This window comes from Odontesthes bonariensis, chromosome 20, assembly GCF_027942865.1.
Source record: "Odontesthes bonariensis isolate fOdoBon6 chromosome 20, fOdoBon6.hap1, whole genome shotgun sequence".
Classification (NCBI taxonomy): Eukaryota; Metazoa; Chordata; class Actinopteri; order Atheriniformes; family Atherinopsidae; genus Odontesthes; species Odontesthes bonariensis.
Genome location: NC_134525.1, coordinates 13,171,883 through 13,199,397, shown reverse-complemented (window position 1 = coordinate 13,199,397; position 27,515 = coordinate 13,171,883). Strand labels below are relative to the sequence as shown.

Genomic DNA, 27,515 nt, shown 5'->3' with positions numbered 1-27,515 from the left:
AAATACACTCCTACATTTTTGACAACAAATCTAATGATGTATATAATGAAAATAACACTCAACCTTTATTTCTAAGCTAAAAGTACTTTAATGATTTGTTAGTTTTCTATCACAGGAGGGGCAGAACTAAAATAGATACGGATTTAGGACCAGCTAATAAGCATCCCGCTCACTAGCCAATGATTACACGACAGTTATAATTGTCCACACCTTTATCTCCAAATACAGATGTTCCCTTTTTTAATCCTTTGTGTTCTTGCTGTGTCCTTGTAGGGCGGCTGCATGTCCAAAGCACTGCCTCCTGGATGTATAAAAAGAGGAGTTCGGAAAAGGCAGCAAGGACAGAAGCACCTGCAGGTAAGCATACAAACACCTCATGACTTCACGAACGCTTGACTCATCCAACATCTAATGTTACTTTGATCTATTTAGAGATCCAATACAGCAAATCAGTCTTGGGGGAGAGGAAAAGAAAACAGGTAAAGAGCTACATGCCATCTGAACATAAAGTGCAAAAAACTGGACTTGTAATAATGTTAATTTTGTCCTTTGGTAGATTCTGACTTTTAAAAGTAAATGAAAAATAATTAATAGCATGTTCTGAAAAACTGTGCGATATCATGGTTTTTAGGTATTTCCAATCACTTTCCTTGCAGTTAGAAATATTTTACTACTTACTCTTCTAATTGCTTAAGTAGCCACTCTAATTCTTGAAGTACTTTTCTTCTGTCTGTAGAAATGCTTTAGGATCAATAGACCCCTTAAAGTCCTCCATTTGCTAAATGCTTAGAAAGTAAATCCCTTGCTTCACAGCTTTCAGGATGTCAGGAGACGCTCTCATGGCGGAGTTTGGGGAAGCAGCTTCCTTCCTGAGAAAATCAGACAAGGAACGCTTGGAGGCTCAGACTCGACCCTTTGACATGAAGAAGAATTGTTTCGTCCCCGACCCCGAGGTGGAGTACGTTAAAGCCATGGTTTCCAGCAGAGATGGTGACAACGTCACTGCTGAAACTGAGTTTGGAAAGGTAAGTGTGTCAGATATTTACACTGACTAATGAAGGCTGAGAAGGGGCTACGAGACAGAGAACTGCAACTTTTGCTGGTTTTTACATCACTTTAAAGAGACTTTAAACAGAGCTACACCTTTGTGTAAAACTTTTCAGACTGTCACCGTGAAGGAGGTGGATGTCCACCCACAAAACCCGCCAAAGTTCGACAAAATTGAGGACATGGCGATGTTCACCTTCCTCCATGAACCTGCTGTGCTGTTCAACCTCAAAGAGCGTTACGCAGCATGGATGATCTACGTGAGTTATAGGCCATTAACTTAAAGAGCTCTTAACTCCAGGAAACTTCCAGCCAAATAAGTAAAGTCTGCTGAATGTGTTTCTGCCCACAGACCTACTCAGGGCTGTTCTGTGTGACTGTCAACCCCTACAAGTGGCTGCCAGTGTACGATAAGCTAGTGGTCAATGCCTACAGAGGAAAGAAGAGGACTGAAGCTCCTCCTCACATCTACTCCATCTCTGACAACGCCTACCAGTACATGCTGTCTGGTATGTTCACCGCTGACGCAGTAGTTTCTGATGCGCTCTCTGACACCATCCAGGCATTTGAGGAAAACTGTCCTAACTGAGCTTTGTCTTTCCTCTTTCAGACAGAGAAAATCAGTCAATCCTTATCACGTGAGTCGGTCCAGATGTATTACATTTGCTTCCAATCTAAAGAGCTTTTTTTTTTTGTTTTAAAAGGGTTCCAATACATGATTTTCAATTTTTTTTATTGCAGTGGAGAATCTGGTGCGGGAAAGACTGTGAACACCAAGAGAGTCATCCAGTACTTTGCCAGCATCGCAGCTGTTTCTGGGAAGAAGGACGCAAGTCAGGAGAAAAAGGTTGGTTTCTTTTATTTATCAAAGAAGAAGGACGAACAAAGTTTTGCCGATTAAACTTTGACTCCTCTTTCATCCACAGGGCACCCTGGAGGATCAAATCATCCAGGCTAATCCGGCCCTGGAGGCTTTTGGAAATGCCAAGACCATCAGAAACGACAACTCATCCAGATTTGTGAGTTTCCTTAATACACATTTGCCCTCAGCTCAGCATTTGACGCCTCAAATCAACCATTTGAGTTTAAATACATCAGCTCTAAGTTCTGGAAGAAAAAAGAAATTCCAATTGCGAGTAACTATTTCACGTTTAACTTCCTCTGACAGGGTAAATTCATTCGAATCCACTTCGGGATCAGTGGAAAGTTGTCCTCGGCTGATATTGAGACATGTGAGTGGACTGTGACATGAGCTGGATAATCGGCTCATCATCATGGTCTTGAAACCTCTAACTGCTGTTAGAAGTTCTAACAGTAGCAGTTACCTGTGCTTTGCATTGTCTTGGGTTTTAAATGCAAATTAAATGCAAAATATGTTATATATATTTATACTGACAGACTGATCTGGTTTCCTGTTTTAATCTGCTTCCATGTTGTCATGAACGTATTGGAATATAATTGCCGTTCTCTTTCTTCAGATCTGCTGGAGAAATCCCGTGTCACCTATCAGCTCAAGGCTGAGAGAGACTACCACATCTTCTACCAGATTCTGTCCCAACAGAAACCAGAACTGCTGGGTAAGAGCTGAATAAACACAGAATATAAAGAAAACTGCACAAACAGCAGAAACCCACAGGCTCATCCTCTTCTTTTCTTTAACAGAAATGCTGTTGATCACCAACAACCCCTATGACTACAATTATATCTCCCAAGGAGAGACGACTGTAGCCTCCATCAATGACGCAGAAGAGCTGGTTGCTACTGATGTGAGTGGAAGCAGAGTGCTTGTAGAAATGCCCCGTACAGAGTTTTACGGCTAACCTCAAATGCGACTTTGTTGTTTAAGGATGCTTTTGATGTCCTTGGCTTCAACAATGATGAGAAGAATGGCATCTACAAGCTAACTGGTGCCATCATGCATTACGGAAACATGAAGTTCAAAAATAAGCAAAGAGAGGAACAAGCAGAGCCCGATGGCACAGAGGGTAAAAGCACATCAGAGCAATTAAAGCCGGCTTTTCTGTGCACTCTTGAGAACAACTACAGGACCGTCAATACAAGTTGCTTTGGTGCTAAATAACAACACAACATCAATTTACAGAAATCGACAAGGCTTCATATCTTATGGGCGTAAACTCTGCTGACATTATCAAGGGGCTGTGCCACCCAAGAGTGAAAGTAGGTAATGAGTGGGTCACCAAAGGCCAAAGTGTGCAGCAGGTGAGTTGAAATAAAACAATTCTCCGAACCTCTGCTTTGGCTTAACAAAATGACGTCACTCTAAACATAAATCTGTTTGCTTTTATGTCAATTGCAGGTGAACTACTCTATTGGTGCTCTGGCCAAATCAGTGTACGAAAGAATGTTCTTGTGGATGGTGGTGAGAATCAACCAGTCACTGGATACCAAACAACCTCGCCAGTACTTCATTGGTGTGTTGGACATCGCTGGATTTGAGATCTTTGATGTAAGTGTTGAAGGTTGTCTGTGCATCAGGCACTCATGAAGTTGACAGAATCTTCTGAAGTCTGACTCTGTCTTTGCCCACAATTTCCAGTTCAACACCTTTGAGCAGCTGTGCATTAACTACACTAATGAGAAGCTCCAGCAGTTCTTCAACCACCACATGTTTGTGCTGGAGCAAGAAGAGTACAAGAAAGAGGGCATTGTGTGGGAGTTCATCGACTTTGGCATGGACTTGGCAGCCTGCATTGAGCTCATTGAAAAGGTTGGTGTTAACTCACACGCATTCAAACGCCATTCCAAAGTGTTTGGTCAATTTTCACTCAGGCTACAAATTTTAAATCAATGAAAACCAGAAAGCTTCTGCATTGAAACATGCTCACATCTGTTTGAACGCTTTTAAATGTCCTTACTGCATAGTTTTAGTATTTTTAGAGTCTAATCTGTCATCTGTCTCTGTAGCCCATGGGCATAATGTCCATCCTTGAAGAGGAGTGCATGTTTCCCAAAGCCAGTGATGCAACATTTAAAGCCAAACTGTATGACAACCATCTGGGGAAAAGCGGCAACTTCCAGAAGCCCAGAATCATTAAAGGGAGGCCAGAGGCTCATTTCTCCCTGGTTCACTACGCTGGCACTGTTGATTACAACATCTCTAACTGGCTGGTAAAGAACAAGGATCCGCTAAATGAGACTGTGGTTGGATTCTATCAGAAGTCAAGCCTGAAGTTACTGACTGTGCTGTTTGCTGGGTATGCTGGATCAGACGCGGGTAAGGTGATTTTTGACCATTTTGACCATTTTTGTTGTCCAAAAACAAATAAAATTGCAATCACTTGCATATCTCTTTCCATTCAGTCCAGGACAAAGGAAAGGGAAAGAGCAAGAAAGGTTCTTCCTTCCAGACTGTGTCTGCTCTGCACAGGGTAAAATAAATATTTTAGGTCTTGGACATATTTTAAGTTGGAATATACTTTACAGAACCTCTTTTTTTTTTTGGTTTTTACTGTATGTGTTCACAGGAAAATCTGAATAAACTGATGACCAACCTCAGGTCAACTCACCCTCATTTTGTGCGGTGCATCATCCCCAATGAGACCAAGACTCCCGGGGCAATGGAGAATCCTCTGGTCATGCATCAGCTGCGCTGTAACGGTGTACTGGAAGGCATCAGGATCTGCAGGAAGGGATTCCCTAACAGGATCCAATATGGAGACTTCAAGCAAAGGCAAGACTATCCGTGGCTGTTGTCACACATCTTTTGATGCGCTTGGGTACATCTCTAGCATTTAAACATGGAGCGACCTTGACCAGATGATCCAAAGTTGACCCCACAAGTTGCCCCTTTGGATGCATTCTCTGTGGCAGCAGTGACGCTCCTTATCATTGCCCCTGTGTGTCATTATGGCTGGCTATAGAGACTCCCCTGAGATTTCCCTCAAGGCTGATGCTGGATTGGATCAGAAGATGGGGTTGATGGTTAGAGTTTGGAGTTGGGGTTGGCCATCCTCCACGTTGAAAGGCCAAGGCACTGCCACTGAGTTTTTTTCTGTTTTTCGTCATGTGATTCCTTTTCCCTATTTGGTCAGGGATTTTAATGATATGCTTGTGTCATTTCAGATATCGTATCTTGAACCCCAGTGCTATTCCTGAAGGACAGTTCATTGACAACAAGAAAGGAGGAGAAAAGCTTTTGGGCTCTTTGGATATTGATCACGAGCAGTACAGGCTGGGACACACAAAGGTTGGTTATCATATAAACTTTACTACAGGACCCAATGTTGAAAAATGGAGGAAAAGACAGACATTTCTATCACTATCAGGTGTTCTTCAAAGCTGGCTTGCTGGGTGTTCTTGAGGAGATGAGAGATGATCGCCTATCTCTCATCATTACTGGAATTCAAGCACGAGCCAGAGGACATCTCGCCAGGGTTGAGTTCCAGAAAATCGTAGAGCGCAGGTAGGTACTACCTTCTCATAATTACCGTAAAATGCTACCTTGGAAAATTAACTCAAACTCCCTGATGCCATCCACAGGGATTCCCTATTGGTGATCCAGTGGAACATCCGTGCCTTCATGGGGGTCAAGAATTGGCCCTGGATGAAGATGTACTTCAAGATCAAACCTCTGCTGAAATCAGCCGAGAATGAGAAGGAGATGGCAAACATGAAAGAGGAGTTTACAAAGCTCAAAGAGGCTTACGCCAAATCCGAAGCCCGCAAGAAAGAACTGGAGGAAAAAATGGTTACCCTTCTCCAAGAGAAGAATGACCTGCAGCTCCAAGTCCAAAGTGTAAGACCCCTTACTTAGCTTTTTCACCACAGATAGGCATGCCAATAGAAAATTGCATTACAGGTTTTCATTTTGTGTGTGTAGGAGCAAGACAATCTTACAGATGCCGAGGAGCGCTGTGAGGGTCTGATCAAGAGCAAGATCCAGCTGGAGGCCAAATCCAAAGAGCTGACGGAAAGACTGGAGGATGAGGAGGAGATGAATGCAGAGCTGACTGCCAAGAAGAGGAAGCTGGAGGACGAGTGTTCAGAGCTCAAGAAGGACATTGATGATCTGGAGCTGACTCTGGCTAAAGTGGAAAAGGAAAAGCACGCCACCGAGAACAAGGTATAAAACAATTTATCATATCTGAGAGATCATTCACTCATCCTTAGAGAACTAGAGACTTAGTTCTCACACAGCACCTGAAGAAGCTGATACTTCCCTCAGGCCTTGGTTGAGACCAAATTGAATGCCGTAGTTTGTCATCAGCTCTGTTTTGAAATTAGCCTTCCTGTTTCAAAAGATAATGTGGTTTGTTTTCTAAGGTAAAAAACCTGACCGAGGAAATGGCAGCTTTGGATGAAATCATTGCTAAGCTAACCAAAGAGAAGAAAGCTCTTCAGGAGGCTCATCAGCAAACGCTGGATGACCTGCAGAGTGAGGAAGACAAAGTCAACACTCTGACGAAGGCCAAAGTCAAGCTGGAGCAGCAAGTCGATGATGTTAGTACTTTAACTTTCATACATGTTATAAGGAAGGTATGGACTGGTGACAAGCTGATGGGGTAAATGTTTGGAATGTCTTTTAGCTTGAAGGGTCATTGGAGCAAGAGAAGAAAGTGAGAATGGATCTGGAAAGAGCCAAGAGAAAACTGGAGGGAGACTTGAAGCTCAGCCAAGAAAATGTGATGGATCTAGAGAATGACAAGCAGCAGATGGAAGAGAGACTCAAAAAGTAAAACTTAAAAAAAAAAAAGTAAATAAATAAATAAAAAACACGACATTCATTTTGCTTTAGAACTGGTTACTAAAATAAATTGTTTCTAATCACTGAATGTAGGAAAGACTTTGAAATCAGCCAGCAGCTCAGTAAAATTGAGGATGAACAAGCCATGAGTGGTCAGCTCCAGAAAAAACTGAAGGAGTTGCAGGTTAGTGAACCAGCAGGTTTTCATTTGATGACTTGTTTAATTTCATTGAATGCTGACAATCTTGAATTCCATTAAGGCCCGAATTGAGGAGTTGGAAGAAGAGCTGGAGGCAGAGCGAGCTGCTCGCGCCAAAGTGGAGAAACAGAGGGCTGACTTGGCCAGGGAGCTGGAGGAGATCAGCGAGAGACTGGAGGAGGCCGGAGGAGCCACCTCTGCCCAGATCGAGATGAACAAGAAGAGGGAGGCTGAGTTCCAGAAGATACGCAGAGAGCTTGAAGAGGCCACTCTGCAGCATGAGGCCACTGCTGCTTCGCTGAGAAAGAAGAACGCAGACAGCGTGGCTGATCTGGGAGAGCAGCTTGACAACCTGCAGAGAGTCAAACAGAAGCTGGAGAAGGAGAAGAGCGAGCTCCGACTGGAGCTGGATGATGTGGTGTCCAACATGGAGCAGGTCGCCAAAGCCAAAGTAAGATGATCAAGCAAAGGCATATCTTAATAACTGCAATAAAAATTAATTAGTTTTGGAAACATGCTAAGTATGACAGTCCTTTGTACAGTATTTGTGTACTCTAACCCCCCAAAAAGATCCATTTAAATTAAGAGCTGTCATGCAACAAAATAGGAAAAATGCTAAGAGTTGATGTGGAGGGATACTCTTTAAAATGTTCCTTACAATTTAAAATGAATTCCTTTTATTTAGACCAATCTTGAGAAAATGTGCCGCACTCTGGAGGATCAAATGAGTGAATACCGGACGAAATCAGAGGAGGCCCAGCGTGCCATCAATGACTTCACAATGCAAAAGGCAAAACTTCTGACTGAAAATGGTAACAAGATGCACTGACAATGAAACAAAACCCAGAAGATCAGTCCATGCAGTTCAGGGTGATGTTTTTAAGGATCTACAGAAAAAAACATGCAAACTAAACATTTGTTTTACAGGTGAGTTTGCCAGGCAGCTGGAGGAGAAGGACTCTTTGGTCTCTCAGTTGACCAGAGGGAAGCTGTCCTACACTCAGCAGGTTGAAGACCTCAAGAGACAGCTGGAGGAGGAAGTCAAGGTAAGTGTTGCTTCAAGAGCTGCTGATTTTATTATTCAGAGCCGAATGTCTGGTGGCAAAATACCCTGACCTAATGCTGCTTTATTAAAGGCCAAGAATGCACTTGCCCACGCAGTGCAGTCTGCTCGACATGACTGCGATTTGCTGAGGGAGCAGTTTGAGGAGGAGCAGGAGGCCAAAGGCGAGCTCCAGCGCAGCATGTCCAAGGCCAACTCTGAGGTGGCTCAGTGGAGGACCAAGTATGAAACTGATGCCATCCAGAGGACTGAGGAGCTGGAGGAAGCAAAGTAAGGGCTCCTGAAAATGAGAAGGGACCGTAGGGTTTAATATCCAAAACTTAGGGGGTTACATTTTAAAAGAAAACATGAGCCGACTTAAGAGGACTCCCTCATTTTCCTACTCTGTGACTCTAGAAATGACTGAATGGTGGTCTTGTGTTTTTTGCCATTAGGAAAAAACTCACTCAACGCTTGCAGGATGCTGAGGAATCTGTTGAAGCTGCTAATTCCAAATGCTCCTCCCTGGAGAAAACCAAACACAGGCTTCAGGGTGAGATTGAGGATCTCATGGTGGACGTGGAGAGATCTAATGCCGCCGCTGCCGCTCTGGACAAGAAACAAAGAAACTTTGACAAGGTGACAGCACATGAGAGAGGGAAAAAAATTATGTTTGGGTGAAATAACTCTAACGCTTACAATCTGGTACATGATCAGGTTCTTGCGGAGTGGAAGCAGAAGTACGAGGAGTCCCAATCTGAGCTAGAAGGTGCTCAGAAAGAGGCTCGTTCGCTCAGCACTGAACTCTTCAAACTCAAGAACTCGTATGAGGAGTCTCTGGATCATCTGGAGAGCATGAAACGAGAAAACAAGAATCTCCAGGGTAGGGAGATCTCATTTACAGATGATTTGTGTTTTAAGAAACATCGAATACAGCAAGGGGTTGAGTGAATGCTAAAATCAACGTGTGTGCCTGAAACAGAGGAAATTTCTGACCTGACCGAACAACTCGGCGAGGGAGGAAAGAGCATCCATGAGCTGGAGAAGATCCGAAAACAGCTGGAGCAGGAGAAGGCTGAGATACAAACTGCTCTGGAGGAAGCTGAGGTAAAAAAAAAAAAGAAAAAAGATTTTGAATTTTCTCTGTCTTGAATGTTTTATCCAAGTTTTGAGCAAGTCGTTACTGTCTGTGGCAGGGTTCCCTCGAGCACGAGGAGGGCAAGATCCTTCGGATTCAGCTGGAGTTCAACCAGGTGAAGGCGGACATCGAGCGCAAGCTGGTTGAGAAGGACGAGGAGATGGAGCAGAGCAAGCGGAACCACCAAAGAGTGATGGACACTTTGCAGAGCTCTCTGGAGGCGGAGACTCGCAGCAGGAACGAGGCTCTCAGACTGAAGAAGAAGATGGAGGGAGATCTCAATGAGATGGAGATCCAGCTGAGCCAGGCCAACAGGCAGGCCACAGAGGCTCAGAAGCAGCTTAAAGGAGTCCACGCACATTTGAAGGTGAGATTTAATGGCTCAGGGGAACTTATCAACCAAGAGGCATAAAAATCCTTCTCTGCAACACGTTTTTTTTTTTTCAAATTCTGCCTTCACAGGACTCGCAGCTGCAGCTGGATGACGCTCTCCGTGCCAATGATGACCTGAAGGAGAACACTGCCATGGTGGAGAGGCGCAACAACCTGATGCAGGCTGAACTCGATGAGCTGCGGGCCCTGGTGGAGCAGACCGAGAGAGGTCGGAAACTGGCTGAGCAGGAACTGCTGGACGTCAGCGAGAGAGTGCAGCTGCTGCACTCACAGGTATACCAGCGACTTTGCCTTCACTAAATTGCAGCTGGCACCCAAGTTTGTTTAGGATTCTGCTTACTGATGCTTCATAATCCTCCGCCAGAACACCAGCCTGCTGAACCAGAAGAAGAAGCTGGAGACTGACACTAATCAGCTTCAGGGTGAGGTGGAGGAGGCTGTGCAGGAGTGCAGAAATGCTGAGGAGAAGGCAAAGAAAGCCATCACTGACGCAGCCATGATGGCAGAGGAGCTCAAGAAAGAGCAGGACACCAGCGCCCACCTGGAGCGGATGAAGAAAAACATGGAGCAAACCATCAAGGACCTCCAGCACCGCCTGGATGAAGCTGAGCAAATAGCCATGAAAGGTGGCAAGAAGCAGATCCAGAAGCTGGAGTCCAGGGTAAATGTTTATAACCTCCACAGCATCGCCTCACAGTGGTGGTGTATATTACAGCCAGAGCCTTTCACATTCTTACAAGACTTTCTTTTTTTAAGGTGAGGGAGCTGGAAAATGAGGTGGACATGGAGCAAAAGAGAAGCAGCGACTCCATCAAAGGGGTCCGCAAGTACGAGAGACGCATCAAAGAGCTGACTTACCAGGTATAGGCTCTGCAGACGCAGATCCTCCGTCAACAGTCACCAAAAGATAGAAAGTTATGTCCCTATGAGCAATGTGACCCGTGTGTTTAATTAACAGACAGAGGAGGACAAAAAGAACCTGGGCCGCCTGCAGGACCTGGTGGATAAACTGCAGATGAAAGTTAAATCCTACAAGAGGGCTGCAGAGGAGGCCGTAAGCTAAAATACTACAGCTTCAGCTTTGGTTTTGACGAAGTCTCTGTTGCTCTTTGTTAAAGCCATTTGCGCGTTCATTTTCAGGAGGAGCAGTCCAATGGGAACCTGGGCAAGCTGCGCAAGTTACAGCACGAGCTGGAGGAAGCGGAGGAGAGGGCCGACATCGCAGAGTCTCAGGTCAACAAGCTGAGAGCGAAGAGCCGAGACAGCGGAGCTAAGGTGTGCAGTCACACAAAGCGGTGCTCTACTCTTCGTTGCTGCAAGCCAATTTTGCTAGATCAAAAGCACTTCTAATGATGCAACGTGTTCTCCCTTTGTGCAGAAATCCCACGATGAAGAGTGAAGCCTTTCACTGGGCCATCAGCAAGATCATTTGATCCATCAGTAGTACTGTAGTTGTTCTTTATCCTTCATGCAACATGAGTGGAATTAAGAATAAATTAGTTTTGAATGCACCACCATTCCCTGGCATTTATTGGGATCCAGAATGATGCATCGTCTTCGGACGGCAGCAACCAAAGCATGCAATGAAAAGTGAGTTGCAAACCTCATCATAAGCGCCTGAAAGCCGCCTGTGCAGCTGAAGAGGAGCAGCGAGTGGATGCACACCCAGCGGGATGATTAGACGGGAGGGGAAATGATGAATCAGAGAGTCAAGAGAGTATCGTCATAGGGGCGTTAGCGTGTACCATGATGATGGTGACAAAAACGTATTAAATTTACATCATCCCACTTAAATAGTACAAAATGAAATCAGGTGAAACAACAGATGAAAGACAGAGCCCCTCCGCTGCAGTTAGTCATAGTGGTAGTAGTGTAGAAAAGGTAGTGACACAGGAGTATACATGGGCAAAGAGCGCAAACTGATGTGCTGTAGCTACGTTTAGCCGCAGAGCTGAAGAAGCCTCTGTCCGAACACCTCTTTGTTAGAACAGTATGCAGCGTAAAGGGTGGCTGTGTTTCCCATTATGTTTGGCTGCTTCTGCAACATGCTCTGGGGGTTCCAGAGCAGTTCCCATCAGAGAACCGGCCTATTTCTAATCCTTTGTTTGAAACACTTTGTCTACCCGACTGTAATTCATCACCCCATCAGAGGGCAGTGCACTTTAACTTATCACAAAGCAGCTTGTGAGATCACTCATTTACCACTGGATGCTCAAACAGTTCCACTCACACGGATTGATGCCATCGCAATAAGGAAGGAAAAAAAACATTCTCGAAATATTGATGATAGTGTTGCGGTAATTTGACTTACTTTGATCATTTATCATTCTAAAAACCTCTCGTTCACAAAGAGTCATGGGTAGAGGGGTAAGATGCTTATTATCAAGAGGAACTTGCTGTATACTGTTTACTGTGAATGTGTCGCGTGGCAATCGCTGCTAAAATATCAATAAAGGAGAATAAGGCTGCTAATGTGTTACCTAACACATTGCTCACTCACCAGCCTCACCTGGTAATTTTATGGGGAGAGGTAATATCAGTTTTATGACTAAATCAGCGCCCTAAGCAGTTCTTCTTGTTTGGTAACACTTTAACTTTGAGCCTGCAGGGGACTCTGCATCTGGGCATGCAAGGACACACGAAAAACCTACTCTCTCTGAGATGAAATTCGATGTTTTTGTTAAATGGCTGATACAGCAGAGCCTGCAGCTTAACATTTTTTATGTAACAAGACACTAAGAGCACAGTGAGGCTTCCTTCCATCTTTTTAAAATTTCTTTTGAAAGTCCCCGATTTGAATAAAAGCGACTCGCTTTCATTGCTGGGAGCTCCGATTGCTCTGGTGCAAAGTACAAGTGCAGTTCCTCCTATAAAAGCCCACTCCCAATACAACAAATAGCCGATTGCAGTGATTAAATATTGACACGTTTGACTCTTATCATCTTACATAACACTAAATAGGTTGCAGCTAAGCTTCACGTCTGTCCCTTTATCAGCCCAGTCTGACTTCTCACCATTGACACGTCTTTGAACCATTGACATAGAGGGCTGTGTAAGCGAGGGCTTCACCGCCTCATCAGTGGTGCACTCTCCTTTTCGCAAGACATATAATAAGGGACAGCGACAGATGATGTGAGTCAGCCATGCCTTTCCCAGATGATGTCATGGTTGACAATACGAAGCAGAATGTACTGCCTCGGTGTGAAAAACTCTTAAGAGTGTCAAGACACAAAGTACGCAGCCAGCAAGAGCGCAAAGCATTGATAATGCGTGCAAAGGAGGTTTTTATTAACCATGACAACAGCGGTTTATCGGTTGCCATGGATAAAAAAAATAAAAAAAAGAACGACAGGGAGCACCCAGCTGAATAATGTGAGTGCCCCACCTACATACACACTATTTAAAAAGTGGACGGCATCCAGGATAATGTGAGTCACATGGTCAGAGATATTCAAAGCAGACTGGAAGGTGGCGTCAGGATTCACTCCTTTTGTTTGTAATTACACCTTAATTACACCTTCTCACGCCTTTTGAAACTTTCGATTGTGACAGTTATTGCTGTGGCAGTGAGAGTGCATCCAAAAGAAAGAAAAAAAACACCCCAAAACATTGGCTTTCCAGTTAGAAACATCAGATTTATTTATAAAATAGATATATTAGGATTTGAGATTGTGCAAATAAGAGCAGCCGCTATACAGAGTTCTTTCTAATGTTTGCTGACAAAAGGTAATCATACTGTGATTATGTTTCATCCCCATCTAGAGTATCAGTAGCAACACCAGTTAAAAAAAAAGTTTTTAAGAAAATACATTTTTTTTTTGTTTTCTTTATGCTTACAACTTCTAGCTAAATTGCTTTCAAGCTTCAACAGAGATCATGAAATAGTGTATGATGACACGTTTATCTGCATTCCCTCAGTACTTACGTTTTTTTAAACACTAGACCTGTGCCAGAAGCCTAACATCACAGAGAGCGTTTTGTTCTTTAAAACAACCACAAACACACACACACAGCTATGTTTACCGTACACCTCTGCCATGCAGAACAGACCATAAAGGGTGAACAATAGCTATTTGTTATTCGGCTGTCATATACAGTATACTGCACATACAATTAATTTCATACCATGCTGCTAATCAGGCTGTCTCATACAGTATCACACGCTCTTGCCAACTCTAACTTTTCAGAAACAAATCAGACGAAAAACAAAACAGAGATCATTGCAAAATATGATCTTATATTTTCTGTCTCATGTCTTAAAAATTATGCTCTGTGGTTCACAGTTCTGTCTCCTTGTCACCATCCTCATCTGCCTCTAAGTAATATTCATCATCTGTCGTCGTGTCAGAGCTGCTGTCTGAGGATTCGTCAAATGCGCTGAGGCTTGATACATAATCCCTGGAGGGCAAACGCCCTCTGGAGGATTGGGCGTCCACCTGCTGCAGTGCTCCTGATGAGCCGGGAAAGGTAGGAGAGGAGAGGCTGCGAGGTTTAGACATGCGCCTGGATGCTGGTGACAGGGGAGGTGTTGGAGGAGGGGTCGGGGGGCCCTCTGTATCCCATGCAAAGTGACAAGTGTTCATGTTAGGACTGCGAAGGCGAGCAGGCTTTGAGGCGCTGGCAGCCACAGGTTGGGAAGGAGGAACTCCTGAGCTCCAGTTTGCTAAGCACCGCGTCAGGGAGCGAGGGAGAGATCTGGATCTCATTTTACCTGGATCATCAGCCAAGTATGACCTTCTACCGTCATTAGTTACCTGGTGACCAAATTCTCTGGTCCAGTCAGGTGTGACGGAGCCCTGATCCCAGTCTCTGCCATTACTCCCACAAGACAAAGCAGACTGAGAGAGGTCACCCACACTCATGAACCTGGATCCAGTGGAGATCCGTCCAGGGCCTGAGGGCCGACTGGAGAGCACTGAGCTAACAGAAAAGGATCTTCCAGGCTCAATGCCATACTTTAAGTCTGCATACGAGGAAGCCAGGTGTTCCTTGTCCTGTACCGGGCCCGCGCTTGGAGGACCTATGGAGGCCCGGCTTCTTCTTGAGCTCCCTAAACTGAATCCTTCTTTTGGCTCACATGGAGAGGAGGACTCCCTGCGGCGCTGCAGCTTTGGGCTGTAGAAGACGCTGTCGTCTGTCACATCAGCAGAAGAACACGGGGAGTGAGGAGAAAGAGAGGAAAAGGGGGAGAAGGGACTCCTTGGGCTGGGTGTAGACTTCCTGCACTGAGCAGGATAAGTGCCAATGGGACTGGTACTAGGGTCTCTACAAGCAAAGAGCTGGTTTGTTGCTTTAAAGTCTGTCTCACTGTTTTCATACGATTCAAACTGGCCCTTTGCTGGGTTGTGCGCTGACAGATGAACTTTACTGTCAGCCATGCTGTCTGCACCCTTTTGCTCGTCTCGGGCAACTTCTTTGGCTGACTTTTCCGACCAAACAGACAGCTGATATCCTGCCGTTGTGTCTCCAACAGCTGGGGGTGGTGTGACGGTGTATCTATTGTGTGTCCAATCGGTTTCCACCGTTTTGTCGCTCAGTGCCATTCCTGTGCCCTGCGCTCGGTCCTCCAGAGTTTTGGTACTGTCAGCACTGTTATCGCTGACACTGCTGACATCACTGCATCCACTGAGAGAAGGCGTCTGGGAGGCTCGCCTCCATTTCCAGGGAAATGTCAGATCATCATCAGACTGTCTGGAGCTGAATTTTCGCCTGAGTTTGTTAAAAACCTGGTCCATTTTTGTATAACTCTTGCTGACTCTATCTGAGTCTGTCCTTGATAAAACAGAGTTTGGTGCGCTGTCACTTTTCTTCAGAGCAAACCGGCTTCTCTTTGGGCTTTGTTCATTGTTGACTTCAACTGAATAAAATCTGCTTTTGCTCTCCTTCATGCCTCTGTTGCTGCTTTCATGATCCCGGGACTGACTCTCTCTTGACCTGCTACCATTAGAGCTCTGATCTGAGTGACTGCATGGTTGGCTGCCTGCTTCTCCACGCTGCACCGTGTGTGACTGTTGACTTAATTTGGTCTCCAAAGAAACCGCTGTGTTTGCGTTGTGTTTCAAATTTTTGGGTGTGGAGCCCCTTGGGGCAGATGAAGATGTGTCTAATTTGGGTTTAATGCTGTAAACCAGCGTCTCAGTTACATATGTTGAGGAGAAGCTGTGTGCCTTATCCCCCGGCAGAGAGTGTGAGCGGATATGAACTCTGTTGTCGAGAAGTTCTATCTGGCTATTTGGACGATCTTGGTCATTATTGTTCGGATCCCTGGTGTCTGAAAGCCCACTATCAGGGCTTCTCTGGGTAGCAGGTGTCTTTTGGAAGGGCAAGGCTGGCCTGACAGGTGACAAAGATGGTGTGGATGTGGGGAATGTCATGGCTGCAAATGAGTCCTTATTTGTGGAAAGTTGTGGGGTGTAATTTGACTGAGAGGGTTGTGAAAAGAGAGGCAATCTGTGTGGCGTCGTCTTTGACTCTCCCTGTCCCTGCCTGTTCGACATGAGAGCAGAGTAAGGCGGGGAACTGTAACGAAGCTTATAACCACTTGAGAAGTCGGGAGGGAGGGAGAGAGAGGCAGAAGAACGACACTGAACCATGCCAGACTCCTCTGACAGCGTCCGTTCCTGCCTGGGTGTTCTCGGATCCGGTCTCCCCTGGTCACAGACCACAGAGTCGCCAGATCTTTGCTTGTTTTTCTCATGCGCTCTGGCTGCTAAGTCAGCAGAGTCAGAAGACAGGGAGCGATACTTCCCTCCTTTTCCCACCTGTATGCTGGTATTTTTGGGGTTAGGGGGGCCAACGGGGGACGGACCTCTTCCCGGGCTACCTGAGCGTAGAAAGGAAAAGATGGAGGGAAAACTTTGGGGACGCTTTGAAGGCGATACAGGGTTTGCTCGAACCTGAGGTGGATCTGGCTTCTCCACAGAGACAGGCTCTGAGTATTGCACATCCACCGAATCCCCCCATGTTACTCGCCTCACTTTCTTTCCTTCTAACCCCTGGAGCGGTTTCTTTGGCTCTCTGTCTGGGCTGTTGGAAAATATGCTTCCTCCCTTGGGACTGGAAGTTTCTGAGTTGGGGCTAGTAATGACTGGAGTTGCAGGGGGAGTGAGGAGAGAGGAGGCAGTGAGAGAAGTGGGAGATGTACAGGCAGGAGTGGCAGGTACACAAAGGAGGGATAGGCTGGGGGCAGCGAAAGAGGAAGATGTGGTGGAGCCGGTGGACACGGGGCTGCAGTTTGCTTTGGAGAAAGAGTTCACTGTGGGAATAATGCCGGGCACAGTTTGTGGTTGAAAAGGTTTGGGAATACAGGGATAGCTTCTTTCAAAGCCAAGAGGTGTGACATTGGCCTTGTTGGTGAATTTTGGTATCAGCGATGACGAAGCATAAGTTCTGGTCTGAGAGGAAACTGGATGAGAATGGAAGGGAAAAGCATTCGGGGATGGGGGGAGGCCGGAGGCAGTTTGGGAAGTAGGAGCATGGCTGCTGAGAGGGGGGGTGAAATCAAGAGAAAGCGAGGGTTTGGTAAACTTTTGTGAGTCCATGTTGTGAGATGCGGGGGTTGTGCTGGTTCTAGGAGGACAATCCATACTTTTTAATTTGCTGCTGCTGTCTCGGGGGGGATTTGAGCTCCTGGGATTTAAAGAATTGGGTGGGAATTCTTTTACATTAGCTGTAAATGCAGTATTATTTACATTGAGTTTGCTGGGATCCTTGGTGTGTGTCAGTGTTATTTGTGTTGTAGCTCTGCTAATTTTAGATCTAGACAAACCGTCTGACATGCTGTGGGGCTTCTGTGGCTCTTTGTTGTTTAAATTTGAGCCATAGTGCTGCTTGTAAAGCCTCTCTGATTCAGGCGACTGTGTATTCAAAGCAAGGTTCATGTTACCTTTCCAAACAGGCTCAGTTGTGTTATGGTTGTCTCTGTTCCTGGGAATTTGACTAACCGGTCTTTTGTTGGCAGTTAGACTGAGAGGGGCCATGTCACTATTGTGGTTAAAGGGTGGAACTACGGCTGTTTTTGGCTTGTCTTGGATGTCGGTCGTGTCATTGAAAGTAAGAGGAGAGCTGGCTTCAGGGGAAACCTGTTTCCACCAGGAAGTGGAAGTCAGGGTGGTTCGTCTGGGAAGAGAATGAGTTTTTAGGAGGTTAGAGTGATTGTAAGGGGAATGTCTGGGCAAGGAGGTGAAGGTCTCTGAGATTGGTCTCTCCGAACCACCACGGTTCTGTTGCCTATCGGGTGGTCCTTTACTCTGAAGTGTCTGTTTGGAAGATCTAAGACTGGTCTGAACTCTATTCATTGCCTGGGGTTGTTGGGTAAAGAGATTGCTTTCTGCCTCTCTGTTTGTTGGAGAGGTCGAAAAGAAGAGTGTGTCTGAAATGTTCCTCTCCCTGTGACTGGAATATGTCGGGGAGAGGACGGGTCCAGGTTCAGTTGTCCTGTAAGAAAGAGATGTCGGGGAGAGGAGGGGCTTCTGCCTCTCTTGCACATTATTATTTAGAAGGGTTGGAGAGAGTTGTGTTGCAAAGTTTTTTCCATTTTGACTGTTTGAAGAGCTGCTCAGAGGTGAAGGGTTTACCTCGTGCATGTTGGAGGTGGAATCAGAGTTTCTGCCATTCGAGTTGAATCTTCTATAAGACAGAAGTAGACTGCTGCTTGCTGGGTTTGAGCTTATAGCTCCTTGGTGGCCAGTTTGAGGATTCCTCCTTTCTTCATTTCGATCAAGGAAGAGGAGAGACCCAGAGGATGGATGGGTGGCTGAAGGGCTGATCGCCCCTGCATCCAAAGAGACAGTCTGAGTCAGTTCCCTTTTTGATTCAAAGTCCAAGCTCGAGGGATCGCTCTTAGCTGACCAGCCCACTGTATTTCTCCTGGAGCTAAGAGATGAGACTGTCTTTGGGTAGCGTGACCCATCTGTCAACACACTCGCCCCCCTATGCTGGTTCTGAGCCGGCTGAAAATCACGGTCACGGTTTGCATTCCCAACGTCTCGCAAATTCCCCTGAGTTTCTGGATAGCTAGTTCCATCAAATCGTTTACTTCGTCGCAGTCGGCCACTCCAGTGAGGGGCAAGAACTGTCGCCACGGTAGAAGACAACATGTCCACAGAGGGGTCAGACTCAAGCTTTGTATCGTCTTTAATATGTTTATTGTTCTCAGTTCCAGTTAAAGATCCAGGGAAACTCCTTTGTTGTGACCCAAGTGGCGGTAAGTGTAAGGCTTCATGCTCACGCGGTCCCAAGTCACCATTTGAAAGAACTCGAGAGTCTTTGGTAATCTCCCGTTCATGGTTGACAACTGTGATGACCTCTTCTTCCCTCTGGGCTGGAAATAAATGCGTCTCTGATAACGAAGTCACGCTGCAGGTTCCTGGTGATGGCGCTCGTCCATTAACCTGTTAAGATAAGTAGAACATAGAATTAAAGATAACTCCGGATATTTACCACCTCTGCTCATATGTTGTAAACTTTTACAATTTGCTAAACACCTGATTATTTTCTCCATATTCACATTTCGCTACGAGACGAGCCATGTGACCACACAATACCCCACGCTAGATATCTGCCAACTGGCTGCACATCAGAGGCGTCCAGCTGTATCAATAAAACCGACTTGTTTTCATATGTAAACCTGCACTTATCACATCGCACCGATGCAAATTGTGGGTAAAGTAATGTGAAAACCTTTCTGGCTCTTCCAGCAGGTGAGCAGCAGGAAGGGAAGTCGTCCAATTGCATCGGCAGGTGCAAGAGCTTTTCTAAACCGTCTGTTCCCATGGTGTAACTATTAAATAGTTAAGCTAAATAACCCAAGCTTGGGCCCTGACAAACAGGTTATCTTGAAAGACAAGAGACACTTCCAAGGACACACGCAGAAAAACACACACACCCTTTCTCCGCTAACTGCTGAAATAATCATCAATCTCTGATGTTTTTCAAGTGTCACGTAAAACGATCTCCTCTGTCAGGCGCCTGTCAAAGAGCCGAGAAGGTAAAAGCTTTAAACTCGTTGCCTCCATGTTTGATGTGCCCGGGAACATTTTGGGATGATGTGATGTTCATTTCTTTTTTCTGATTTTACATTTCAAACCAGGGCCTCACTTTGTTAAGACATATCATGATCTGCCCTGCTGATCTTTACCTGGGAGGTGCCGTCCTGGGTCCGAACCAGCAGTGGTTCAGTCAAACTGGTAACAGAGGACAGAGAGAAGACAGCAAATCAGTCTTTGAACACTGTAGGTTGCTATAGGTCTTACATGGGTCACATCTGGTGTGATGATCTGTTGAGATGGGTGAAGATTTCTCCCTTTGTGTTGTTACTGCTGAATGGAAACTACTTGATGTGTATAATAAACGATGAGGTACAAGAAACTTATCGGTGAAATAACAAGAACCGAATAACCAAAGCAGTGCATGAGCAGGAACGCCTAAATTACAACTTTCAGAGTCATTTCTGCTCTCAGACACTCAGCGTTCCCACGTTCCACTGTAACGTTTTTGTGTGAAACATTTGAGGGATTATGTGTCGAGCATTTTGCACACCAATGCCGACGGACGGGATCGCCGGCATTCCTCTCCGGTCCTCCTTTTGCTATACAGCTTTCTCAGCGTCACATGGGCTTTAAAAGTCACACCTCGTGGGTGCTCATGCAAACACTTCCAGAGCGTTTTATATCAGGCACGGCACATGGGTCGCACATGCGCATGCTGTACCCATTCAAGATCGGTTCAAGATGTCTATGTAAGGTCATGCTGGCCTCCTGTGAGCGAAGGAGGACAGCAGGCACTCAAAGGGTGGATCCTTCATCGAACCGATAAAGCCTGTTTGATCAGTGACCTTCGTTTACAAGCTTATTATAATCTGGGGGATATCGCACAGCGGCATGCAAACATGCCGAGGGACAAATGTGCTGATTAGTCCAGTTCAGATAATATCTAAAGAATCAAAGACCAAGCCCAACATAAGATGACTTGGAATTCTCTTGCATTGCTGACTGAAAGAGGAATCTGTGCGGAGAAGCGAGCCACAGGTGGATGATTTGTGAAACTATGTGACACATTAACTGTGAGAATGTCAGGCTTCCTGACACCGGATTCCGGAGTGTGAGGTTAAATATTTATCATAACGAGGAACCGATTAATTTATGCAAGACACAAACTCCCACAGCTTCTCTCAGGTCCTAGTTTCTGAAGACTGTTCCAGATACTGTGCCACGGGCCACGATCAGCGGTTCAGTTACTGTTCGACTAAATGTTGGAAGACAAAGTACCTGTGGCGCTGAACTGAGCAGGGCTCTAAATTCCTCTTGAGTCTTAGCTCTGGTTTGGAGAGTCTCAAAAGGAGGCAGGAGGTGAAACTGGGTCCGGCAGAGCTCTGGGTGTGGACATCTGAGTGAGCACAACGAGCAGCCTCGTCCTTTCTGAGTCCATCTGAGCTTAAAATTCGTGCTGCAACAGATCCAGAATACAAAAATCATTTCCGGCTCAGATTTAAACCGAACAGAGTCGTGACGTGAGCTTTACCTTTGCGTGTGTCGTCCGGCCCGTTGGCTGACAAACGCCGCTCAGTGTGAGCTGTATCCCCGCGATGATTTTCACGTCTGAAACTTCCAGATTCCTGGAATTTCTGGATTAGTTCCCTAACGAAAAACAAAACAAACAAAAAAGAAGCAAGCTTTTAATCCCTGGTCCCAGACAGATAACCCTGTGTATTGTCATCTGAGAAGTGTGGCTCCTGAGAGCAGAGGGTTTGCAGCGGTAACAAACTAGTTTTTCTGCATCACTGAAAATAACTGTCACACTCACTGAGGATGGGGAGCATTCCAAGTTAAATCTCACACAGTGGTTGATTTTATCTGCAGAACAGAGGTGACTGCTGGTCATGGTAGCATTTCTGAGCCGTGACCCAATTTCACTCAGTTAACACACACATGGAAAACTGCTGCTGCTGCTGTGTAAGATTTAGGCCAAAGTCACTCGCACACAGGACATCAACTAGCAGTCTCTGCCAAGGCCGGCGCTCTACTTTCCAACTGTACAAGGAAATATTAGTCTGAGCCAAAGTTCAATCTGTGTTTAAATTCACCGGCGTTCCACCCAATTTCATGGGTGTTTCGTTTTTTGTGTGAACTTCCTGACAGATAAAGTAACGCAATGATCACACTATCACAACTGCTCATATCTCAGGTCAGCTGAGAACGATTATAGGCATTTATAACCTATAAAAGTCCAGTTTAAGAGGCATAAGCCAGTTGACATGGACCCAAACTGCATGACTGGCTGAAGGAAACTGGATCAAAACTGCTACTTTATGATTTAATAGATGCGATTACTCCCTATGTGTACAGTCAGGGCCACTCGCCTCGGCTTAAAACAATGTGAGCGACGTGCCAGTCATTCCAACACATCCTGAGTTTATATGAAAGCCAAGTGTGTGTGTGTGTGTGTGTGTGTGTGTGTGGTCTCGACTGAGCGTCTGGTTTCTGGAAGTCAAGCTGTCTTTAGTGTTTGAAAAACACTGATAACATAATAACAAAACACACTAAGAATTTAGCTGGCTGTACTGACGGGAACTTCTCATAAGACAGGTCATGTTGGAAAAAAACAGTAAGATTTCCTGCCTTCTGAAGTAGCCCCGGCTGAGCCACACTGTGTGTTTTTTTTTTTTTACCGTTTACAATATCCTGGAAGCTTTTTCTGTTTGTTTTCTGCCATCAACCAATGAAGTAGACTAACCAAAGTTTCACTAAGTTAACTATGAAGGATATTTGTGATCATGTTTAAATGGTGGTCAGTTGATTGCGATGGAACAGTTGCGTTACAATAGGAAGCCAAAATCTTTCTCCCTGCTGGCTGCTACTCCGTATCCTTGTGGAAAACTGTGTATATTTTACATTAAACCAAACAGATCTGGCAGTTGATCAAGGTTTGTTTTGTTTTTTTTCTTCTTAAACATTTCCTCCACACATCATGTTGTGCACTGCTGCAGTTTTTTTTCCTGTCATCTGGGGCGATTCAGTTCATAAGCACCTTTAATCCGGTGTAAAAAAAAAAGGGGGATACCCTTCGATTCCTATTCAGTTGGATTTCAGACCAAAACTCTACATCAGCCTGGAAAAACTGCTACCACCGCAGAGATCTGTGCCCACCCAAAACTTGGAACGGTGCGTTACAAAACTGTGAAAAAGCCAGAACAATTTGCTAACAAATTAATCTTAAATAAACGCTTTTGCGCTCGTCGTCAGTGAATCGTTTACACTCATGACATGACGTCTTTGACGTTATCTCAGTCTGCTGTCGTGTAATCTCCACAGCATGTAAAGCAGGGAGAAAGCAAAGCCCGGAGAGAAAACAAACGGCCATTCTTCTCTCATCTTATCACTCCGACGGGGCTTCTCCGATAAGCGGGGCTTATGTAACAAGTCAACACTTTCTCTTACGAGCAGAGCACAGAGCGAACACACCCACTCGCACAGTCACAGAAACATGCATATTCACATTTTCTGCAGCGACTCAGCGCTGAACCCACGCTGCTGTGCCAAACTCTCATCACTGCACGATGACAGCTGGACAAAGATGAGCACATCACTTTCGCCACAACCTTTGTTCAGTGAACACCACACAAGAAAAGACAAGACATTACTTATAACAGGTTGTTTCAGAGTCACTTTCTCCTTTCTTTTTCCCCTAGTCAAGCAGGAGTTTTAAAGTGAGTGGAAATGCGCTGGTTTGGAGCGCATGACCCGTTTTGATTAGTCTATTCTTGCTCTTTTTCAACATCACAGACGGCATCACGCCTTGCCTTCGGGGGCAGCTCATTGCCCTCATTAAAGTGTTTTCTCGATCAGAGCTTGCCATGACAAGACTAAAGAAGCAGAGAGGAAGGAAGGCAGGGGATCATCATGTTCTCCAACTGTGCCAAGAATAACACACCTTCATCTCTGTATCACTGTAACATTGCTGCTTGTAAAGCACAAGGGATCCGTGTTATGTGAGGGGTTTGCCTGGCCTGTGATGGTGGACCACAGGGAGCTCTTATGTGGACAAACTAACATTGCATTAGTTTAGGTGACACCTAAACCAAATGATGGAGTTAGTCAGAACGAAAGTGAGCCTTTTGAAAGCAAAACGATACAAAAATCAAAGCTCTCTTAGTTCAGCTGGATGCAAACGGGCCAGTGTGTTCTGTCCAAGTTTCACAATTACCATTTAGTAAATGGAAGAAGAACAGGAAGAAGCCGATAACAACAACAAAAAGAACTGCAAGGGAAAGCATGCATCTTTTTTTTTATTTTAAAAACGGTCGAATATAAATGGATATTAAAACAGCCGAACTTCCATTAAAGCTGCTCTCATTCACATATGTAAACTGGCAGCCAATTAAAGCAACAGAGAAGCTTGTGATTCTGACTCTTTCTGAAGTTCACTGACCTTTGTTATGCACAATCCTGGGCGGGTACCGCGGTTTGGTTTTCAACATGGCAACACACCGTTTCGCTTTACAGCACCGCATCACAAGACCAACAACCACACACTTTCACCGCAATAAAGACGGAGGAAGGAGTAGGTGTGAGCGAGACGGAACACGAATAAAACATCAGATTGGACTTTAATGGGTTTCTCCTTCTGCTCTGAGCAGCGTGTAAATCAGAAGAGACTCATAATGCCTACAATCAAACAAATGCAACATATTTATATTGCTCAGACACTTATTTCTTGGCCGTGTATCACAGCTAACGGGAAAATACGCAACATCACAACACCAATCTGTGTTGAATCGTTCAGAGAACTTAACGCTATCATCTCCGCCTCACAGATGAAGCCTCAGGTGGAAATGAAAGCATTCCAAAGATAGTTACAAAAAAACCACTCAAAGAATCATCCGTTACAAATCACTGTTCGTTTAACTTGAAGACAAAGTCTGTGCAGTGAATTTGTCTATACCGACAGGCAGGATAATCTCTCAGAGATTATTAGAAAAGGCAGAATATGTACAGTACGTTCGTATATGAATGGAAAATAAAGAGCCGACAGCAGTCGGGGAGGTCGATGTGTGGTAGCTCTCAGTAAAAAATTTTGTGGTTTCTGAAGCTTTGAGTATGTTGAGAGTGCACGGATTGCTTGTTTGGTCTTCAGGAAAAAAAAAAAAAGAAAGAGAAAAACAACCCGAGCACTGAAATTTTAAGTTCAATGGTACAAAACCTGAAGATGTCCCCCAGGAACAGCTGGTCAAAGAGTGGAAAAAACGCTCAAACGCACTGATTCTGTCCGGCATCTACGACTTACACTGTGAATATTTAATGTACTCTTTCATGAATCTTTAAAACAGCAGAAGAAACCTTAAAAAACCCCAAAAGATTTCTGGTCGGATGTCACTGATTCAATAAGTCTACATCATTTAAAGATTGACTGTTTTTCTTCTTTGACCTTTACGATATGTTTTAAAGAGTTTTGACCTTCAATGGTTTGTAATATCTGAATAGAATAATATGTTTAAGTCTACAGTAGCAAAACCAACAATTTGCAGCCATTATCGTTATTCATCCAAATGTGTTTAGGTGCAGGAACAGCACAAGTCATCGAGTATTTAATTTTATCTTGACAATGGGGGGACAGGGAATAGTGACATTTACTCTGCTGCTGATGGCTGAAACATGGAAAGCAAGTTATCATGACTGTGATCTGCAGCTCCATTTGCTTTGATGGGGTGAGCTGATGAATAATTGTTGTTTACGAGAGGCCTGCGAGTGATGCGGCTAATACATGGTTGGTGTGTTCTTTTTTTTTTTCACTTGAGGTCAGCCTCTCTGTGGGTGTGTGCCCAATCTGCCAGCTAGCACTTACATAACCACAAGGATTCAGCCTGAGCTGGAGTGTGGGTGTGTGCTCAGCACTGACTAACACGTCTAATGTTCCCACTCCAGAAAGAAAAAAAAAACATTTAGACCATAAATTCTTTTTTAAGTCACTGCCAAAGAGTACTTAATGGCTTTTGCGACCTCAGTGTAAGTGTTAACAAAAAGGTGGCTGTGACAAAGTGAGACTTGTCTCCTTTGCTGCCACACCTTCACTGCCTGTCAGATGTCTAAAATAGATTTTTGTCTTCAAACTCATTGATAGGTATACAAGTGCATTGGTTTAGAGGGAATTAGCAGGAGGATGTGTAAAGAATTAACAGAGTTAGCGCTCCGACATGCACAGACACTAGCTTTGTGTACACGGCTGAACTGAAGACCAGAGTGTGCATGTATCAGCTCGCCTGCTGCAACGCTGTACTGTAGTGTGCATAGACCCAACGAAGCTGGTTCACGTTTTCTAGAAAAATGCAAGACAAAGCGCTCATTAACACAGACTCACATCTACGTTTCATGGATGCATATCGTCAAAAGCGTGTAATTAAGAAAAAAAAAACCCGTCGGCGGTTCAGTAAAGCCCAGATACGTCACTTTGTATGTGTTAAACAAGAGTTTAATGGACAGAGTTTCGGCTTCGATAGCCTGGGACACCAACAATCATAAAAACAAAAACTAACAGATTATAACACAGATATTAGTAAAATAAAAATCTACGCTCATCTTTAAAAGTTGTTCCCGCCATGACGCGCTGTCAAAGAAATCCTACAATATGGTGGGATTTATCCAGCAGTGAACAACACATGAACTGTGTAATGACTGCAATATTTGAACGCGGAAATAACCTAAATGAACGAACGAATCCATAAAAGTTTTAGTTTGTATTTGACGCTTGTATATTTCCAGACAAGCGTCAAAGCGTTTAAAAGTCAGCATATTTAAACGCAGTTTGGCGTGAGGGGTTCTTCACCCCCCCATAAGAGCAACGCCATTAAAAGGCGTACACGGACACGGAGAGTGCGTATGACCATGTAACAGGTCGGTAAAAAGCACAACCATGACATACCTATGAAAAACGGGTAGGTAAAGTGAACTTTAAAGTGTGTTTCACCTACCTTACAGTTGCAGTCCGTGTTAGTCGTGTTGCCCCGCAGAGAGGCGTCGCTGTGTGCCCTCCTACAACACTGAGCTCCGGCTCTGCTGCGTCACTTGTTGACATCCTATTTTAACCGGTTTAGTAAGCCCTAAGTATTTAGGCTGGGAGTGTGGAGCATCTTAAACTTTTTTTTTCCGTGGAATTCACCGCAAAGTGTCACTATAACAACGGGCCACGTGTCTGCGAATTTCAAAGTCGTGTTTGGTTAAAGTTCAACAGCTCTTGTGACAGCCAGGTGAGCGGAACTGAGGGACTCCCGGACACAACTTGGCACTGAGGCGACCTGTAATTACAGCTGGCTGCGTCCCCTTTCTTTAAAACATCAGCTCCTTGACCCTTTCCTTCAAGAACCCACCTCTGCGGTTACACAACGTGGCTTGGCTTCAAGTATTGGGCCTTTTTTTGTTTGTGCTGATGATTATTTTTGCCCTTCTGATCAGCCACTTTGAGAACAATTTCCCATTTAGATACCTACAAAGTAACTTAGCACACAAACTATTTTAACTTCCATATATTGGGGCTTTTTTTTTGTTTGTTCTGATGATTATTTTTGCCCTTCTGATCAGCCACTTTGAGAACAATTTCCCATTTAGATACCTACAAAGTAACTTCGCAAACAAACTATTTTGTAAGCATATTCAGGCTCCTGTTTCGGAAAACACGAGGGGATTGATCAAAAGCAACATATATTACTTGGCCCACACCTCTTTTTTCTTATGGGAAGGAGAAGCATGTTTTTGTTGGCACGTTTAATGACATTTGCAGACTTGATTTTTGAGAAACGGTTGAACGATATTGATATCCGTGACTATTTTCATTTTAAAAATGCCATGCGTGCTTTCATCCATCCCTTCCTCACCCTCCACCACCTGCCAAAACCCGACTGCTTTTGGCTCTCTTTGTACAGGGAGAACAGCACCCTCTTCCTGTTCTGACACATTATGCTATTTTTTTTTTTTTTTTCAGTGGAGTGCAGGAAACCTTGTTA

The 27,515-nt window shown here is 44.8% G+C and overlaps 2 protein-coding genes across 2 annotated transcripts; one reads left to right on the top strand and one right to left on the bottom strand.

Annotated features, from left to right (window-relative positions):
• Positions 1-331: 331 nt before the first annotated feature.
• On the top strand, positions 332-11,034 carry LOC142370349 (myosin-7-like). Its single transcript, XM_075452876.1, has 39 exons — positions 332-357; positions 433-479; positions 814-1,025; positions 1,164-1,307; positions 1,400-1,556; positions 1,658-1,685; positions 1,789-1,894; positions 1,974-2,066; positions 2,216-2,279; positions 2,526-2,624; positions 2,710-2,813; positions 2,894-3,032; positions 3,149-3,267; positions 3,365-3,514; positions 3,605-3,775; positions 3,973-4,282; positions 4,369-4,436; positions 4,533-4,738; positions 5,131-5,254; positions 5,334-5,470; positions 5,548-5,803; positions 5,888-6,130; positions 6,331-6,507; positions 6,594-6,739; positions 6,845-6,935; positions 7,012-7,401; positions 7,636-7,762; positions 7,878-7,996; positions 8,087-8,283; positions 8,448-8,631; positions 8,710-8,875; positions 8,975-9,099; positions 9,189-9,497; positions 9,593-9,796; positions 9,888-10,184; positions 10,280-10,384; positions 10,482-10,577; positions 10,664-10,798; positions 10,902-11,034. Exons 3-39 carry the CDS (start codon positions 822-824, stop codon positions 10,920-10,922), a joined length of 5,811 nt encoding a protein of 1,936 aa, XP_075308991.1. The 5' UTR covers positions 332-357; positions 433-479; positions 814-821; the 3' UTR covers positions 10,923-11,034.
• Positions 11,035-12,992: 1,958 nt separating this feature from the next.
• Positions 12,993-26,732, bottom strand: LOC142370376 (uncharacterized). The gene is made up of 5 exons (XM_075452920.1): positions 26,487-26,732; positions 21,044-21,159; positions 20,791-20,968; positions 19,662-19,707; positions 12,993-18,915 (listed from the first exon to the last, which is right to left on the bottom strand). Exons 1-5 carry the CDS (start codon positions 26,588-26,590, stop codon positions 13,801-13,803), a joined length of 5,559 nt encoding a protein of 1,852 aa, XP_075309035.1. The 5' UTR covers positions 26,591-26,732; the 3' UTR covers positions 12,993-13,800.
• Between the last annotated feature and the right edge of the window lie 783 nt (positions 26,733-27,515).